The sequence below is a fragment of the Borostomias antarcticus genome (genome assembly GCF_949987555.1).
Source record: "Borostomias antarcticus genome assembly, chromosome: 27".
In the NCBI taxonomy this organism is placed as follows: domain Eukaryota; kingdom Metazoa; phylum Chordata; class Actinopteri; order Stomiiformes; family Stomiidae; genus Borostomias; species Borostomias antarcticus.
Window position 1 is genome coordinate 761854 of NC_140260.1, and position 17010 is coordinate 778863.

General features: G+C 49.7%; 2 protein-coding genes across 2 annotated transcripts in view; one reads left to right on the forward strand and one right to left on the reverse strand.

The window, feature by feature from the left end:
- Window positions 1-352: 352 nt before the first annotated feature.
- Window positions 353-5205, forward strand: LOC311326413 (terminal nucleotidyltransferase 4A-like; the record flags this gene model as incomplete). Its single annotated transcript, XM_084459306.1, has 10 exons — window positions 353-984; window positions 1079-1202; window positions 1412-1458; window positions 1531-1657; window positions 1942-2049; window positions 2151-2279; window positions 3855-4068; window positions 4381-4507; window positions 4728-4831; window positions 4952-5205. The coding sequence occupies 10 exons, from the start codon at window positions 353-355 to the stop codon at window positions 5203-5205; spliced, it is 1866 nt and encodes a 621-aa protein (XP_084315432.1).
- A 6687-nt stretch (window positions 5206-11892) lies between these two features.
- LOC311326414 (collagen alpha-1(VI) chain-like) overlaps window positions 11893-17010 on the reverse strand; it is a gene marked incomplete at both ends in the record, with an annotated part of 27887 nt that continues 22769 nt past the window's right edge. Inside the window, 6 exons of the mRNA XM_084459307.1 lie at window positions 11893-12497; window positions 12660-12689; window positions 12836-13007; window positions 15041-15224; window positions 15404-15510; window positions 16220-16356. Coding sequence (XP_084315433.1) covers window positions 11893-12497; window positions 12660-12689; window positions 12836-13007; window positions 15041-15224; window positions 15404-15510; window positions 16220-16356 — 1235 coding nt within the window. The remainder of the gene's footprint in view (window positions 12498-12659; window positions 12690-12835; window positions 13008-15040; window positions 15225-15403; window positions 15511-16219; window positions 16357-17010) is intronic.

Consider the following 17010-nt stretch of genomic DNA (forward strand, 5'->3'; position numbering starts at 1 on the left):
AAGACCAGCCATTAATTATGAGACTTAAAAATCACTTAATTTAGATTTGTCCTCATTCCTTGTATTCCTCAGTGCCTGGTGCAGCTGTTCTGGGGGTGTGTTCAGAGGCAATCCCACAGACATGCGTATAACGGCATGGATCCATGAAAATGTACGCCATATTGGACCATTGGGGAGTGAAGTTGGGCAGACGCTGGTAAAATCGATCAGTTCAAGACATGACACGAGGTACTTCTGGCGTTAATAAATAGCCGCATTGAGACTATCTAGCTTGTGCAAATCTGTCGCTAGGGTCGTGCTGTGCTTTGCTAAGAGAGGGATTCCGCGACACGGTGGTTCGATTACAAGTTGAATGGATCCGAGGATCGGTTGGATCCAGCCCGAGCAGAAGGGACCGGCCAAGTCCTTGTGGATGCACATTTGGGAAACCTCTCAGGGATTTCGGGTTTTGAACTCAGCCACGAATACCCATCGGAACTTTCATCAACACAATGTAAGCACGCCAGCGATGAGTTGTGGGTTTTATAAAAATGTTGGAGTTGCGTTGGAGAGAAGCGCCGCAGACGGACTTGGCCCGGGAGAAGAGAGGCGTGTTCGGAGGAAGGCGTCGCTGTCGCCGTCCTCCTCCTCACAAGAGTCTGAGGCCGAGAGTTCGCCTGTAGACTGTTTGCGAATCGACAACTTGAACATCGCCAACGAGGCGAGGCAGTATCCCTATATTGGTGAACACGCATACAATTCCAACAATCACAGGCATCACCAGCAGCTTTTACTGAATGTCCCGCAACATTGTCGCAGGCAACTGTCAAGCCACGCCCCCTCCGCTATTAACTCCCAGCACCATGCCCGCGCGGGTCGGAGGACCAACCTGAACCCGACCCCCTCCCCTGAGATCAACCATCTGATCTCAGACACACATAATGGGAACTGCCCAAGCTCTTGGAGCCATTGGAAAACCCGGAGGTATAGCCCAGGTGTGAATGGGTAAGGTAATTTGAGTTGCTGCAACCGTGCCTAATAATGTTGCCAATTTTCATCATGATCTTACAAACTCCCAATGTCCCATGTGTTTTTTCAGTCTGCATGAAGAGATCGTGGACTTTTTCAACTTCATGTCTCCTTGCCCTGAAGAGGAGGCCATGAGGAGAGAGGTGGTGAGCAGGATTGAGGCAGTCATCAAAGGCTTGTGGCCTACAGCTAGAGTAAGTATCTTTAAACAGTGACTGTGTGTGAGCTGTAATATAGACTTAGACCCATAGGTAGTAATACTTACACTGGCGGTCAAGTGCTTTGTTTTACTCATACCTGTCATGAAAACGTGCTGGATATGATGGGAAAAATTGACTATTAGTGGGCAAAAAGTGAACGTTTGGGTCATTATTTTAATGTTTTATGTACATTAATTTTGCAGGTGGAGATTTTTGGCAGCTTCAGTACGGGTCTCTATCTCCCCACAAGGTAACAGAAGAGGCACAGATTGCCGTATTGTGTATGAATGCATGTTCATTAACATGTCTTATCATGCTACAGCGACATCGACCTGGTGGTCTTTGGCAAGTGGGACCACCCCCCCCTTCACCTCCACCAGCTGGAACAGGCGCTGAGGGAACAGAACGTGGCCGGGCCGTACGCCATCAAAGTCCTGGACAAAGCCTCGGTCAGTCACAGGTCCAGGTCTCTCCTCCTGTCCCCTCCCTCCCTGTCACAGGTCCAGGTCTCTCCTCCTGTCCCCTCCCTCCCTGTCACAGGTCCAGGTCTCTCCTCTTGTCCCCTCCCTCCCTGTCATGGGTTGAATCTGTGTGATCCTCTTGATTCCTTGGCAAGTCGTTTTGGACAAAAGAATCTGCCAAATTACTCAAATGTAAAAGTGGAGCCATGATTATTAAATACTTTTCAGGTCAATTGTCAACTCACTTTGACCCCCCCCCCCCCCTTTCCCAGGTGCCAATAATCAAACTGACAGACCAAGAAACGGAGATGAAAGTGGACATTAGCTTCAACGTGGAAACTGGAGTGAGAGCGGCGCGGCTCATCAAAGACTACCTGAAGGTAAGCTGTCTGTCTTCAATCCCATTAGGAAACCCCTTACATATCCCTGAAGGTTCTTGCAAACAAACAGTCCTCATGTACCCTCTCTGCATCTCTTCCAGAGGTACACAGTCCTGCCTTATCTGATCTTCGTGCTCAAGCAGTTCCTGCTGCAGAGGGACCTGAACGAGGTCTTCACCGGAGGCATCAGCTCCTACAGCCTCATCCTCATGGCCATCAGCTTCCTGCAGGTACAGGACGGCCTCTCTGCTCTGATGTAGCGGAGGGGGTTCAGGTACAGGACGGCCTCTCTGCTCTGATGTAGCGGAGGGGGTTCAGGTACAGGACGGCCTCTCTGCTCTGATGTAGCGGAGGGGGTTCAGGTGCAGGACGGCCTCTCTGCTCTGATGTAGCGGAGGGGGTTCAGGTACAGGACGGCCTCTCTGCTCTGATGTAGCGGAGGGGGTTCAGGTACAGGACGGCCTCTCTGCTCTGATGTAGCGGAGGGGGTTCAGGTACAGGACGGCCTCTCTGCTCTGATGTAGCGGAGGGGGTTCAGGTGCAGGACGGCCTCTCTGCTCTGATGTAGCGGAGGGGGTTCAGGTACAGGACGGCCTCTCTGCTCTGATGTAGCGGAGGGGGTTCAGGTACAGGACGGCCTCTCTGCTCTGATGTAGCAGAGGTGGTTCGATGGCTGCACCTCAAAATAATTATTTCAGAGGAGTTGTGCAAGATGTGATTGATATTATATTTATTTTAATGGCCAAATAACTACTGTTGTAAAATATTTTCCAGCTGAGAAACATTGCTACATATTGCTTATTTTTCAGACCTTGAAATGGTCTGTAGCTGCCCATACTCAGGCCTTGAAATGGTCTGTAGCTGCCCATACTCAGGCCTTGAAATGGTCTGTAGCTGCCCATACTCAGGCCTTGAAATGGTCTGTAGCTCCTCATACTCAGGCCTTGAAATGGTCTGTAGCTGCCCATACTCAGGCCTGAGCCAGAACACCGTTTCCCTCCTCCAGCTGGTAGAAAACGCTGCTGCTGGGCTTTTAAATAATTCTAGGAGACGAGACCACATCGCTCCCATCCTCGCCTCTCTTCACTGGTTACCTGTAGTTTTTAGAGTTGATTTTACTGCTAACCTTTAAAGCTCAGCCTGGTCTGGCTCAGTTATATTTCAGACGTGTTAGTCCCCTGTGAGCCTGGGCGTAGTGAGACCATCAGGTCAGGGTCTCCTGGTTATCTAGGTCAGGGTCTCCTGGTTATCCAGGTCAGGGTCTCCTGGTTATCCAGGTCAGGGTCTCCTGGTTATCCAGGTCAGGGTCTCCTGGTTATCCAGAAACATGCCTGATCACCAGAGGGGGCGGGGCTTTTTCTGTGCGGGGCCCTCAGTTTTGGAAATCCCTGCCTGAGAGTCTCCGACAAGAAAAATAATTCTGTATAATCTTTTAAGTGTCTTCTTAAAACTAATTTTTATGTAAAAGCTTTTTCATAGTAGTTTTTATTTTGTCATAGTATTTGTTTTTTATTTTATTCACATTAATTTCTTCCCTTTTTACTGTATTTTATGGTGTTGTTGGTCCTTATTTTTTCTTACAGTACAATGTTTTTGTGAGTTTTTAATTGTGAAGCACTTTTTAACATGCTATATGCATAAAGTGTTTTTTATTATTTATTTTTTAAATTAATTTATTTAACCTGGCAATATCCTCGAGTTCAACCTCTTTTGCGAGAGCAGCCTAGCACAGTGTCGGCCGGGCCAATAGAAACACAAGCTAGATTTTTCTTGGGCTTTTCTGAACCACGTGGTCCGTTTTGCAGCTCCACCCCAGGATCGATACCAGACGCGCCAACATCAACCTGGGCATCCTGCTGATCGAGTTCTTTGAGCTGTACGGCCGAGACTTCAACTACCTGAGGACGGGCATCCGGGTGAAGAACGGGGGGGCCTACCTGGCCAAGGAGGAGCTGGCCAAGAGCATGAGCAGCGGGAACAGGCCCTCCATGCTGTGCATCGAAGACCCTCTCCAGCCAGGTGAGACCACCCAGTCATGGAGAAGGAGCCAGGGTTTTGAGTGCTGTGACCAGTGTTTCATGGGTTCCCTGACCTTCTCAAACATACATGTATTTCTCTCCAGAGAGGCAGTTCTTAACCTTAGATTGAATAGATTGCTTCAGTTGCTACAGTTTGCTTGTTTTCGCCACCATATTGTTTGTTTTACAGGTTACAAAAGCAGCTTTTCCAACAATTTGGTGTCACTATACACTTCCTCACATACTGTATCACATACTGTACCACTAGAAAACATTTGATCAGTTATTTTATTTGCATCTTGAATCTTCCCAGGCAATGACGTAGGAAGGAGTTCTTACGGCGTGCTGCAGGTGAAGCAGGTGTTTGACTACGCCTACATGGTGCTGGTTCACGCGGTGTCCCCCCTCGCTCGCTCCTACCCCAACAAAGACACGGACAGGTGGGTTCCTCACTGGACATGTTAAGGCCATGCTGTGTTCCTTAGGGAGTGGGATTCCTATGTAGCACTTGATTTCGTTTTTGCTCTAATTTGAAAATGATTGGATGCATTTTCTCTCTTCTCTTGTGGGGCCCCCAGCCTTTTCAGATGCATTAGTGCTCATCTGACAGGATGTGGTTTTCAGTGTTACCAGGGGCATTCTGTCCTCTCTAACTTACAGCATGTTGGGACGCATCATCAAAGTGAGCCAGGAAGTGCTGGCCTATAGAGAGTGGACCATCAGGAAGTGGGGGGTCACGCAGTACACCAAGCTGGAGAACTCTGGTAACTTGTCACAGAAAGTTGTTGGTTAATCAAGGTTGGTTGATATAGTACGACATGCAGATGATTGTGTTTTTTGTTGTGTGTGTGTGTGTGTGTGTGTGTGTGTGTGTGTGTGTGTAGCGCTCCCGGGCCATGTGGAGGCAGACTTTAGCCAGCTGGTCCTGAGTATGGAGCAGCAGAGAGACTCCCCCTCCCCCCTCAGCGTCCACTCCCCCATGTCCCTCCCCAGCCCCCCCCAGCACCTCTCTTCCTCCTCTTCATCAGCATGCTCCCTCTCCTCCCTGTCAGGAAGTGACATCGTAAGTCCCGGGCCCCGTTCCACTACTGTAGAAACGCACCCTTCCTCCTCTACTGGGACCATGTCTTTGACATGACTTCTGGATTATAGATGAGTTCATTGTCATTAGAGCATTATGCCCTCACCTGCTCAAGCATGTTGGAACAGAGATTACCTCAAAGCAAGGAAGTAAAGACGCAATTTTATAGTATTAATCAACTGCCAAATGTCATAGAGCATTATTGCTCGGATGGAATAATTCGGCAGCTGTTAATATGCCAGATGTCTTAGAACATTATTGCTCTTGAGTGGAACATTTCAGCAGCCATCATTAATCTCTAAGGAGACTAATGTATTTGTATGTTGTCCCTGAAATAAAATTAAAAATTAAAAACTGCATTAATCTCTGTCATTAATCTATGGTTGAGTTGTTAATTCCAAGATGTTTGGTTTTCCCAACAGGAGTCTGATTCCGCTCCCAGTGGAGCTCCTCCCCTGCAGCTCCGCCCCCTCAGCCTGGCCCCCCTGCCTCCTGTCCTCCACTTCCCCGACGGGAGGGCCAATCACTCAGCTGCGTTCCTGCCCGTCAGACCCCAGGTTAGCTCCTCCCACCACGGTTTTGGAACTAGTCTGTTTTAGCTCACTTTGCCGCACCAAATGCTCCTTTTTAATGCACATTTTGGTCCAGAAGCATTTGCGACCACTTTAGCCTTCAAGAAGGACATGCTCAAACCACGCCCTCTTTTTCAGGTTAAAATAACCCTCCCGGGAAACGTGCCGGTCCACTCTCTGCCTGACGGGCAGTTTTATCGAGAGGCGCCCAACAACGTCCAGCGCTTCACCCCGCCTCCCACCACCCCCACCCTGGCCGCCCCCAGACCCACAGCACCCAGCCCACATCCACACATGAAGGTAGGCGGCCCCCATGGACAGAAGTACAGCGTGAGCCATCACCACAGTCCGACTGTCCAACCACACAGCTTCAACTTCAGCTATGACTATAACCATGGCTACACCCCCTCCCTGGGGGTCCGGAACCACCCTCAGTACAACCGCAATGCTCGACACCACAGGAAGAGGGACAGTCTACCAATCAGCCTTAGCAGGTGAGGGTGGCTCCGCCCCTCTGTCTGGCCCTGGCCAATGACGAAAGAGCCAGAGTGGGTTTAGTTCAGGAAGTTCCAAAGGCTACATGATTAGCTCAATATGTCGTTGATGGAACCACACAGCGCTCAAGTTGTGTTTTAGATCATCTTCTGTCTGAATTCACCACAACGTGACCCAAGGAACGAGACCAGACCAGCATTATCAAAACCACCATGTCTGTGTAGCACTATGACGCAACCTTCTAATGCAGCTGGCCGCGTGCCCCGCCCCCTCCTCTGGTGTGACGGCACAATCACAGCGTGTGAAGAGCTTAAACTGTGACGACTCCTTTGAATGTACCAGGTTGTGGTTGTCTGGAAATCTCACTCTTCTTTCCTTTTCTTTGTTGTGTTTATTGTTGTCGTCTGGCCTTGGCACAGCAGGCATTATAGGGCAATGCAACAAAGGGACTTCTCTTCCACATTGTTTACTGTTTCACTTTTGTACAATCTCCTTAATTTTGTGCACTTTTTATTTATTTCACATTTTAGTTGAATTTTAGGGGAATCTCCTCATCGGAGTATTGGCTTGAGTATCTTGATCTGTGCAATATGGGCTCTCTGGATGTACCGACAGCAGATCAAATCGTGCCAAAAATCCACACCAGTATTCACTGACCATTTGATTGACCATCACCTGCTTGCCTGTTGCTAGTGCCATAGCCCTGTTTGAATACTCTAAATAATGCATTCTCTTTTCTTGAAGGTAGTCTCTAATCTAACTTGACTGGATAGCTTGTACTCACAAGTGTTCTTATTTCAATGTTTAACTTTTTCCAAATGCACCCAGTCTTATTTTTAACTGTAAAAAGTGTACAGTGGCTGCAAGTCTGAAAATTATTTTTTGTTTACTGAAGCAGTGTTTACATAAATAATACCCAGAGAATAATGCTGGCTTACAGGAAATGGAAAGCAAACAAACTATTCCTTTTAGGAATATTTTATGGTAGTCTTTCATTTGAGGAATGTTTATTTCAGAAACAAAATGACCAACAATTATTTCTTCCTTGGTTGTGTGTCAGAGCTGCCTGTTCAGTTATTATTCATTTGGATTTCTTCTGTCCTTGTTTTTGTAAAGACCTGTCACCTATTGGAGATGTTTAATGCAGTCAATTGCAAATGCTAACATTTTTATGTCTGTTTTCTACATTGTGACCTTGTTGTCATTGCATGCGCTGCTTTTGAATGTGGGCATCCGTACAGTACCACTAGTCTAGACGAATGTCTAGATGAACATCACCTACATATTTTAACAGCTTGTTTTAATTCGACAAATGACTCCCAAGAATATGTAGAACCACTTTCAAGTGGTCAAGAAAGGGGTAATAGGCCTTTGATCACTGTTGCTCTGCTAAGCTCGTCTTAAGAGTTCACCTTCTTGACCCGTGTGGTACTGTTCAAATGCTCTTTCACTGATCCAGCTGTGCAGTAACCTGTAGCCCAAGTGCTCTCTATACGATATATGTATCTCTCTATAGGATATATGCATCTCTCTATAGGATATATGCATCTCTCTATAGGATATATGTATCTCTCTATAGGATATATGTATCTCTCTATAGGGTATATGTATCTCTCTCTATAGGATATATGTATCTCTCTATAGGATATATGCATCTCTCTATAGGATATATGCATCTCTCTATAGGATATATGCATCTCTCTATAGGATATATGTATCTCTCTATAGGATATATGTATCTCTCTATAGGATATATGTATCTCTCTATAGGATATATGCATCTCTCTATAGGATATATGTATCTCTCTATAGGATATATGCATCTCTCTATAGGATATATGCATCTCTCTATAGGGTATATGTATCTCTATAGGGTATATGCATCTCTGTATAGGATATATGTATCTCTCTATAGAGGCATCTCAATAGTTAGCCAGATCAGTCCAAACCTGCTTCTGCCACAGCCCGCTCTTAGAATGTCCATGACGGCCACAGCGCAGCCCAATTAGTACGACCAGGCTAATTTATGACGAAGCTAACAGTGCTGCAATCTAGCACCGTTAGCGACTGGGGGGGAGGGGGGGGGGTCTGTGATTCTTCCACCTGGTTATCACCCTATGGATTGAGCAAAGGGCTCCTCAGATGGACGGTGAGTGTCAGACAGTGACCGTGTGACACTAGGTGCCCTTGTATTGCTTTAAATCCAGTGTGTGTGATCTGGCATCATGAGTGTATCAGAGGAGCGTTGACCTCTGTTGACTAGAGCCATTTGACCTCTGTTGACTAGAGCCATTTGACCTCTGTTGACTAGAGCCACACAAACAAATACCCACTGGGTCGAATGACTGATGGATGTACTGTTTTTTTTTTTTTTCTTGAGCAACATTTTTATGTATAGTTTTCTATTTGGATTATTTTTTTAATAAACATTTTAAAACTGACAATTGAAAACAGACCTTGTTTTCCTTGCATTTACTGTGTGGCTACTTTCAAAAGTGTGCTAATTTTTCATTATCGATCGCCTGCTCTTCAGCAGTTGGACAAAAGTGGCATGGAAATGGCTGAATCTAGCATTGACTGGCTTGATTTGTCAGACATTTTAACCCGCCTCACACACCCTACCCTAACCCTCACACACCCTACCCTAACCCTCACACATCCTACCCTAACCCTCACACACCCTACCCTAACCCTCACACACCCTACCCTTACCCTCACACACCCTACCCTAACCCTCACACACCCTACCCTAACCCTCACACATCCTACCCTAACCCTCACACACCCTACCCTAACCCTCACACACCCTACCCTTACCCTCACACACCCTACCCTAACCCTCATAACCCTCACACACACCCTACCCTAACTCACACACCCTACCCTAACCCTCACACACCCTACCCTAACCCTCACACACCCTACCCTAACCCTCACACACCCTACCCTAACCCTCACACACCCTACCCTAACCCTCACACACCCTACCCTAACCCTCACACACCCTACCCTCCCTCACATACACCCTACTCTAACCCTCACACACCCTACCCTAACCCTCACACACCCTACCCTAACCCTCACACACCCTACCCTAACCCTCACACACCCTACCCTAACCCTCACACACCCTACCCTAACCCTCACACACCCTACCCTCCCTCACATACACCCTACTCTAACCCTCACACACCCTACCCTCCCTCACACACCCTACCCTCCATCACACACCCTACCCTAACCCTCACACACCCTACCCTCCCTCACACACCCTACCCTAACCCTCACACACCCTACCCTCCCTCACACACCCTACCCTAACCCTCACAAACCCTACCCTTACCCTCACACACCCTACCCTAACCCTCACACACCCTACCCTAACCCTCACACACCCTACCCTAACCCTCACACACCCTACCCTAACCCTCACACACCCTACCCTCCCTCACACACCCTACCCTAACCCTCACACACCCTACCCTAACCCTCACACACCCTACCCTCCCTCACACACCCTACCCTCCCTCACACACCCTACCCTAACCCTCACACACACCCTACCCTAACTCACACACCCTACTCTAACCCTCACACCCTACCCTAACCCTCACACACCCTACCCTAACCCTCACACACCCTACCCTAACTCACACACACCCTACCCTCCCTCACATACACCCTACTCTAACCCTCACACACCCTACCCTAACCCTCACACACCCTACCCTCCATCACACACACCCTACCCTAACCCTCACACACCCTACCCTTACCCTCACACACCCTACCCTAACCCTCACACACCCTACCCTAACCCTCACACACCCTACCCTAACCCTCACACACCCTACCCTAACCCTCACACACCCTACCCTCCCTCACACACCCTACCCTAACCCTCACACACCCTACCCTAACCCTCACACACCCTACCCTCCCTCACACACCCTACCCTAACCCTCACACACCCTACCCTAACCCTCACACACCCTACCCTAACCCTCACACACCCTACCCTCCCTCACACACACCCTACCCTCCCTCACACACACCCTACCCTAACCCTCACACACCCTACCCTCCATCACACACACCCTACCCTAACCCTCACACACCCTACCCTCCCTCACACACCCTACCCTCCATCACACACACCCTACCCTAACCCTCACACACCCTACCCTCCCTCACACACACCCTACCCTCCCTCACATACACCCTACTCTAACCCTCACACACCCTACCCTCCCTCACACACCCTACCCTCCATCACACACACCCTACCCTAACCCTCACACACCCTACCCTCCCTCACACACCCTACCCTCCATCACACACACCCTACCCTCCCTCACACACCCTACCCTTACCCTCACACACCCTACCCTAACCCTCACATACACCCTACCCTAACCCTCACACACTCTAACCCTCACACACACCCTACTCTAACCCTCACACACCCTACCCTAACCCTCACACACCCTACCCTAACCCTCACACACACCCTACTCTAACCCTCACACACTCTACCCTAACCCTCACACACCCTAGCCTAACCCTCACACACTCTACCCTCCCTCACACACACCCTACCCTAACCCTCACACACTAACCCTCACACACCCTACCCTAACCCTCACACACCCTACCCTAACCCTCACACACACCCTACTCTAACCCTCACACACACTACCCTAACCCTCACACACCCTACCCTAACCCTCACACACACCCTACCCTCCCTCACATACACCCTACTCTAACCCTCACACACCCTACCCTCCCTCACATACACCCTACCCTAACCCTCACACACACCCTACCCTCCCTCACATACACCCTACTCTAACCCTCACACACCCTACCCTCCCTCACACACACCCTACCCTAACCCTCACACACCCTACCCTCCCTCACACACACCCTACCCTAACCCTCACACACCCTACCCTCCCTCACACACACCCTACCCTAACCCTCACACACCCTACCCTCCCTCACACACACCCTACCCTAACCCTCACACACCCTACCCTCCCTCACACACACCCTACCCTAACCCTCACACACCCTACCCTAACCCTCACACACCCTAACCTGCCTCAGTGGAGGATTCTATCCTGCTCCCAGGTTACTTTTTCTGCTGTTTCTGCTGTTTTCAAAACTCAACTTGTCTTTGCCCCAAGCTCACTCCTCCTCTGCTGTGTTGCCAGTGTCTGTGTGTTCTTAGATGTGGAAGACTGGAGAGTTGTGTTTGATTAGGAATCCAGCAGCCCAGTCCAGAAACCAGCCCCACCCTCCCAACACTGTAACAGCTTCAGTATGCAATCACACACTTTAATGGGTTGACAAAAATACTTGTTTTCAATTTGCTCTATATCTGTTTACACGTTCCTCTGTGTCACTGTGGCCATTTGAAGTCTGGTATTCAAATAGTTTAACACCGGCTGGTTGTGGATGTACAGATTTCCTTTGCACACTATAACAAACAATCTGTCTGTTGCCTAGGCTACTAAAAGTCACAAAGCATCGTCTCCATCATAGAAGCATAAAGGACATCAGTGACCCATGCACAGCTTCTAGGGAGAACCACAACACAGCATGCTACTGAACATCATGACATTTCCACTATCACAGGCACAATAACATGACACTAACGGGGTCCAGATGTTCACACCTCCGCCAGCATCCTGGCCAGTCTCTGTTTGACCGCAGGTCTCGCCAGATCGCCGTACGTCGCCACCCACTGGATGCGACCGTCCACGACGCCGTAGTTGAAGCCGCTCTCCTGCCCCGTCACCAGCTGGCACACCCCCGTCTCGTCAAAGTCCTCGCCCACGGTCACTGCCAGCAGCCGCGTGCCCTGTGCCAGGACGCCGGCCGCAGCTCCCGGTACGGCGGCCCGGGTGGCGCCGCTGGACCGCCCGTCAGTGAAGACCACCGCCTTCCTGGCGACCCCGGGCCGGGCCTCCCTCTGGAGGGTGGAGGAGAGGAAGGACAGGGCGGCGGGGAGGTCGGTGGCTCCGTCCATGTAGCGCGCCGCCGCCAGCCCGGCTCGCACGTCCTCGGCGCTGGCAGTGAACGGGACCTCGACGCGCTGCCGCTGACCGGCGCTGTACTGCAGGACAGAGAGGCGGAGCAACCCCCCGCCCGCCCGGGACAGCAGCCAGGCTGCCGCCTCCTCCACCAGCGCTCGGCTCCGCAGGAAGTTCCCCTGGCCCACGCTGGATGAGCCGTCCAGCAGGAACACCACGTCTGTGGCTTCCTGGAACTCGGCTTCGCGGAAGAAGACGGAAGAGCGTTTGAAGAACAACATACATTTCTACACTAAAGGGAAAGTCAATCTTCACCGCAATTAATTTACATGTGCCACTTTTAACTGGGAGACGGCTAGTTCACATCATACTGAACTAGCTCAAGGGATAAGTATCATCTTACCAGGACAAGTGTGATCTGGACACTTTGTATCTGAAAACACAACAGAGTTAGATGAGATGGTTTTCCACCAAGCCCTTCATTGTAGTTCCATGTTAGAAACAATGCTATCCACACGCTACATTAACTATTCTATAGTAGTACAACTGTGCGAAGACTGTATCATATAGACAGATGACCTTGGCAGATGTAGTCTGTGACCTTGCTGAAGAAGGACTCATCCAGGAGCTGGGAGTGGTCAGTGATCTTCAGGTAGATCCCCGGTTTGGCCGTGCCGTGACAGGTGATCTCCTCCAGCATGGTGGTGTAGGCCGCCCTTCTGAAGATGTCACCGATGCCAACGCCCACCACCTGAGGGGCAGAGATATGGGGCAGGCTGTCGTTTTGACTTGACCATGTCCAAGAAGGACAAAATTAAGAGAAACTGTTTTTTTTTTAAAAGATAGAATGTGCAATAGACTATACATCAGTCTCAGAACGCCAGGGCTACCACCACCACCACAGACATTAAGTCCAACCTCAGTGGGTTTGGTTGGCACTTCTAAAATCCGACTGCCTAAATCTCTAAATCTCCATCCCAAACCCGATCTCTTCGTCCTCTGGCGCAACTCACAGCATCAATACCACATGACATACACAGTTTTATACAGATATATCATGTTACACACCCTTGATTAAAGTTAGCATTTGGCCTAGATTATTTTTTTGGCCTGGCACTTCTACAACTTGGATTGCTTTAATATCAGGATTTACCCGCAGTGGATTTTTCTCCCATATGCCAGGGTAGGCCTCGCTTACCCAAACACATCCCAGTAGCCCTTCAACCCACCCCTTCAACCCAACCTCTTCAACCCACCCCTTCAACCCAGTAACCCTTCAAACCAGCCCTTCAACCCACCCCTTCAACCCAACCTCTTCAACCCACCCCTTCAACCCAGTAACCCTTCAAACCAGCCCTTCAACCCAGGGCTTCAACCCACCCCTTCAACCCAGCCTTCAACCCAGTAACCCTTCAACCCACCCCTTCAACCCAGTAACCCTTCAACCCACCCCTTCAACCCAGTAACCCTTCAACCCAGTAACCCTTCAACCCAGTAACCCTTCAACCCAGTAACCCTTCAACCCAGTAACCCTTCAACCCAGTAACCCTTCAACCCAGTAACCCTTCAACCCACTCCTTAACCCACCCCTTCATCCCAGTAACCCTTCAACCCAGCCCTTCAACCCACCCCTTCAACCCAGTAACCCTTCAACCCAGTAACCCTTCAACCCAGTAACCCTTCATCCCACTCCTTCAACCCACCCCTTCAACCCACCCCTTCATCCCACCCCTTCATCCCACCCCTTCATCCCACCCCTTCAACCCAGGAACCCTTCAACCCACCCCTTCATCCCACCCCTTCAACCCACCCCTTCAACCCAGTAACCCTTCAACCCAGTAACCCTTCAACCCAGTAACCCTTCATCCCACTCCTTCAACCCACCCCTTCAACCCACCCCTTCATCCCACCCCTTCATCCCACCCCTTCATCCCACCCCTTCAACCCACTCCTTCAACCCAGCCCTTCAACCCACCCCTTCATCCCACCCCTTCATCCCACTCCTTCAACCCACCCCTTCATCCCACCCCTTCATCCCACCCCTTCAACCCACCCCTTCAACCCACCCCTTCATCCCACCCCTTCATCCCACTCCTTCAACCCAGGAACCCTTCAACCCACCCCTTCATCCCACCCCTTCATCCCACCCCTTCATCCCACTCCTTCAACCCACCCCTTCATCCCACCCCTTCAACCCACCCCTTCATCCCACCCCTTCATCCCACCCCTTCAACCCACCCCTTCAACCCACCCCTTCATCCCACCCCTTCAACCCACCCCTTCATCCCACCCCTTCATCCCACTCCTTCAACCCACCCCTTCATCCCACCCCTTCAACCCACCCCTTCATCCCACCCCTTCAACCCACCCCTTCAACCCACCCCTTCATCCCACCCCTTCAACCCACCCCTTCATCCCACCCCTTCATCCCACCCCTTCAACCCACCCCTTCATCCCACCCCTTCATCCCACCCCTTCAACCCACCCCTTCATCCCACCCCTTCAACCCACCCCTTCAACCCACCCCTTCATCCCACCCCTTCAACCCACCCCTTCAACCCACCCCTTCATCCCAACCCCTTCATCCCACCCCTTCATCTCACCCCTTCAACCCAGTTACCCTTCAACCCAGTAACCCTTCAACCCAGTAACTCTTCAACCCAGTAAACCTTCAACCCAGTAACTCTTCAACCCAGTAACTCTTCAACCCTGCCCCTTCAACCCAGCCGTATCTCCTAGACTCAAAGTCTCAGAGTCTGTGTGCTGCTCTCTGTTCCCCTTTACCTTTGTATTTGGCAGGGAGCAGAGTGAGGACAGGGGTTTGGTGTCGCGGGTGTCCGACCGGCCGTCGGTGAGGACGATGGCCACTTTGCGGGAGAGCTGGGAGCTGCCGAACGCCGTGCGGGAAAAGTCCAGCGCCTCCCCCGTGAACGTGCCTCCAGCAATCCAGCGCATGTTCTTCACAGCACTACAGAGACAGGCGTTCAGCGAACATGGTGACGGAGGAATTAAGAACAGTATCCGGTGAGCAAGCGCGTTGAAAAACCTCTTGCTGGTTGTAATAGAGCGGAAAGTTGCTAATGACATGAGTGAGTGAAGTATGATTGACACCAGAGATTACAGCAGGTCCTCAACACTTCCACTGACCTTTTCAGCTGCGTCATGGAGGTGATGGTGGGGTCGTCCATGGACAGCAGCTCCTGGGTCCCCTCGTGACTGTACTGGACAATGCCCACGCGAGAGCTGGGTTCATTCTGAACACACACACACACACATATGCATGCACAAACATGCACACCACACACACACACACACATTTACACAGACATATTATGTTTACATAAATTAAGGTAACATTGGATTAGAGGTAACACTTAAAGGAGTAGTTTGGTATTTAGCACCTGTTACAGTACACGGTTATTTATGGTCATATACAACGGTCCATATCAACATTTTGACAGACTGTGCACTCTTGAGATATTAGTGTTTATAGCTCAGGTCACAACTAAGTATAAAATGGATCTCTAGGGCATATATAGAGATCTGTGACCTGAGCAATGAACACTAATATCTCAAGAGTGCACAGTCTGTCAAAATGTTGATATGGACCACAATTCGTCAAAATGTGTATATGGATTATGATGCTAAATAAACTACTCCTTTAACATGAGATGAACCGAGCTGTTTTAACATGAGATTAACCGAGCTGGTTTAACATGAGATGAACCGAGCTGTTTTAACATTGAGATGAACCGAGCTGGTTTAACATGAGATGAACCGAGCTGTTTTAACATGAGATTAACCGAGCTGGTTTAACATGAGATGAACCGAGCTGTTTAACATGAGATTAACCGAGCTGGTTTAACATGAGATGAACCGAGCTGTTTTAACATTGAGATGAACCGAGCTGGTTTAACATGAGATGAACCGAGCTGTTTTGCCACTGAAAAAACATCCCCACACCTTGTTGTTACTGTTGAACTGTGCCATCTTGTTAATGATGCGAATGATGAATTCCTTCTCCAAGGTGAAGTTCTGCAGCCCGACGCTCTCCGAGCTGTCCAGCACAAACAGGAGCCTCACCGGTCCGCACCTGCACACTGGGAACGCCCAGGGTTGGGCCGGGGGAGGGGACGTTGGGATGAAGTATAGAGGGTACAGTGAAGGGTCAATAGGTTGGGCCAAGGTATTGTGCTACCCAAGCTGTAGACCTCGCATCAAATGAGGGTTTGTGGTGCTCATGTGAATCGACAACTTGTCACGTGAAATGTCATTTTTTGTTTTAAATAAGACAACTACTTGAGTGCTCTAAAACTTACCACAACATGCTTTAAGAGAGAGAGAGAGAGAGAGAGGAGAGAGAGGGAGAGAGGGAGAGAGAGAGATTAAATCAAAATCCACCTTGACTCATATCTTTCACTTCATCCAAACAGACTGTTCACAGCACAGCTGAGCTCCCTGATGGGAGGAAGTGGCTGAGTAGCGTGCGTACGTGTGTATATAAGTGCATACGTGTATATAAGTGCATTACGTGTGTATATAAGTGCGTACGTGTGTATATAAGTGCATACGTGTGTATATAAGTGTATACGTGTGTATATAAGTGCATATGTGTATATAAAGTGCATACGTGTGTATATAAGTGCATACGTGTGTATATAAGTGCATACGTGTGTATATAAGTGCGTACGTGTGTATATAAGTGCGTACGTGTGTATATAAGTGCGTACGTGTGGATATAAGTGCATACGTGG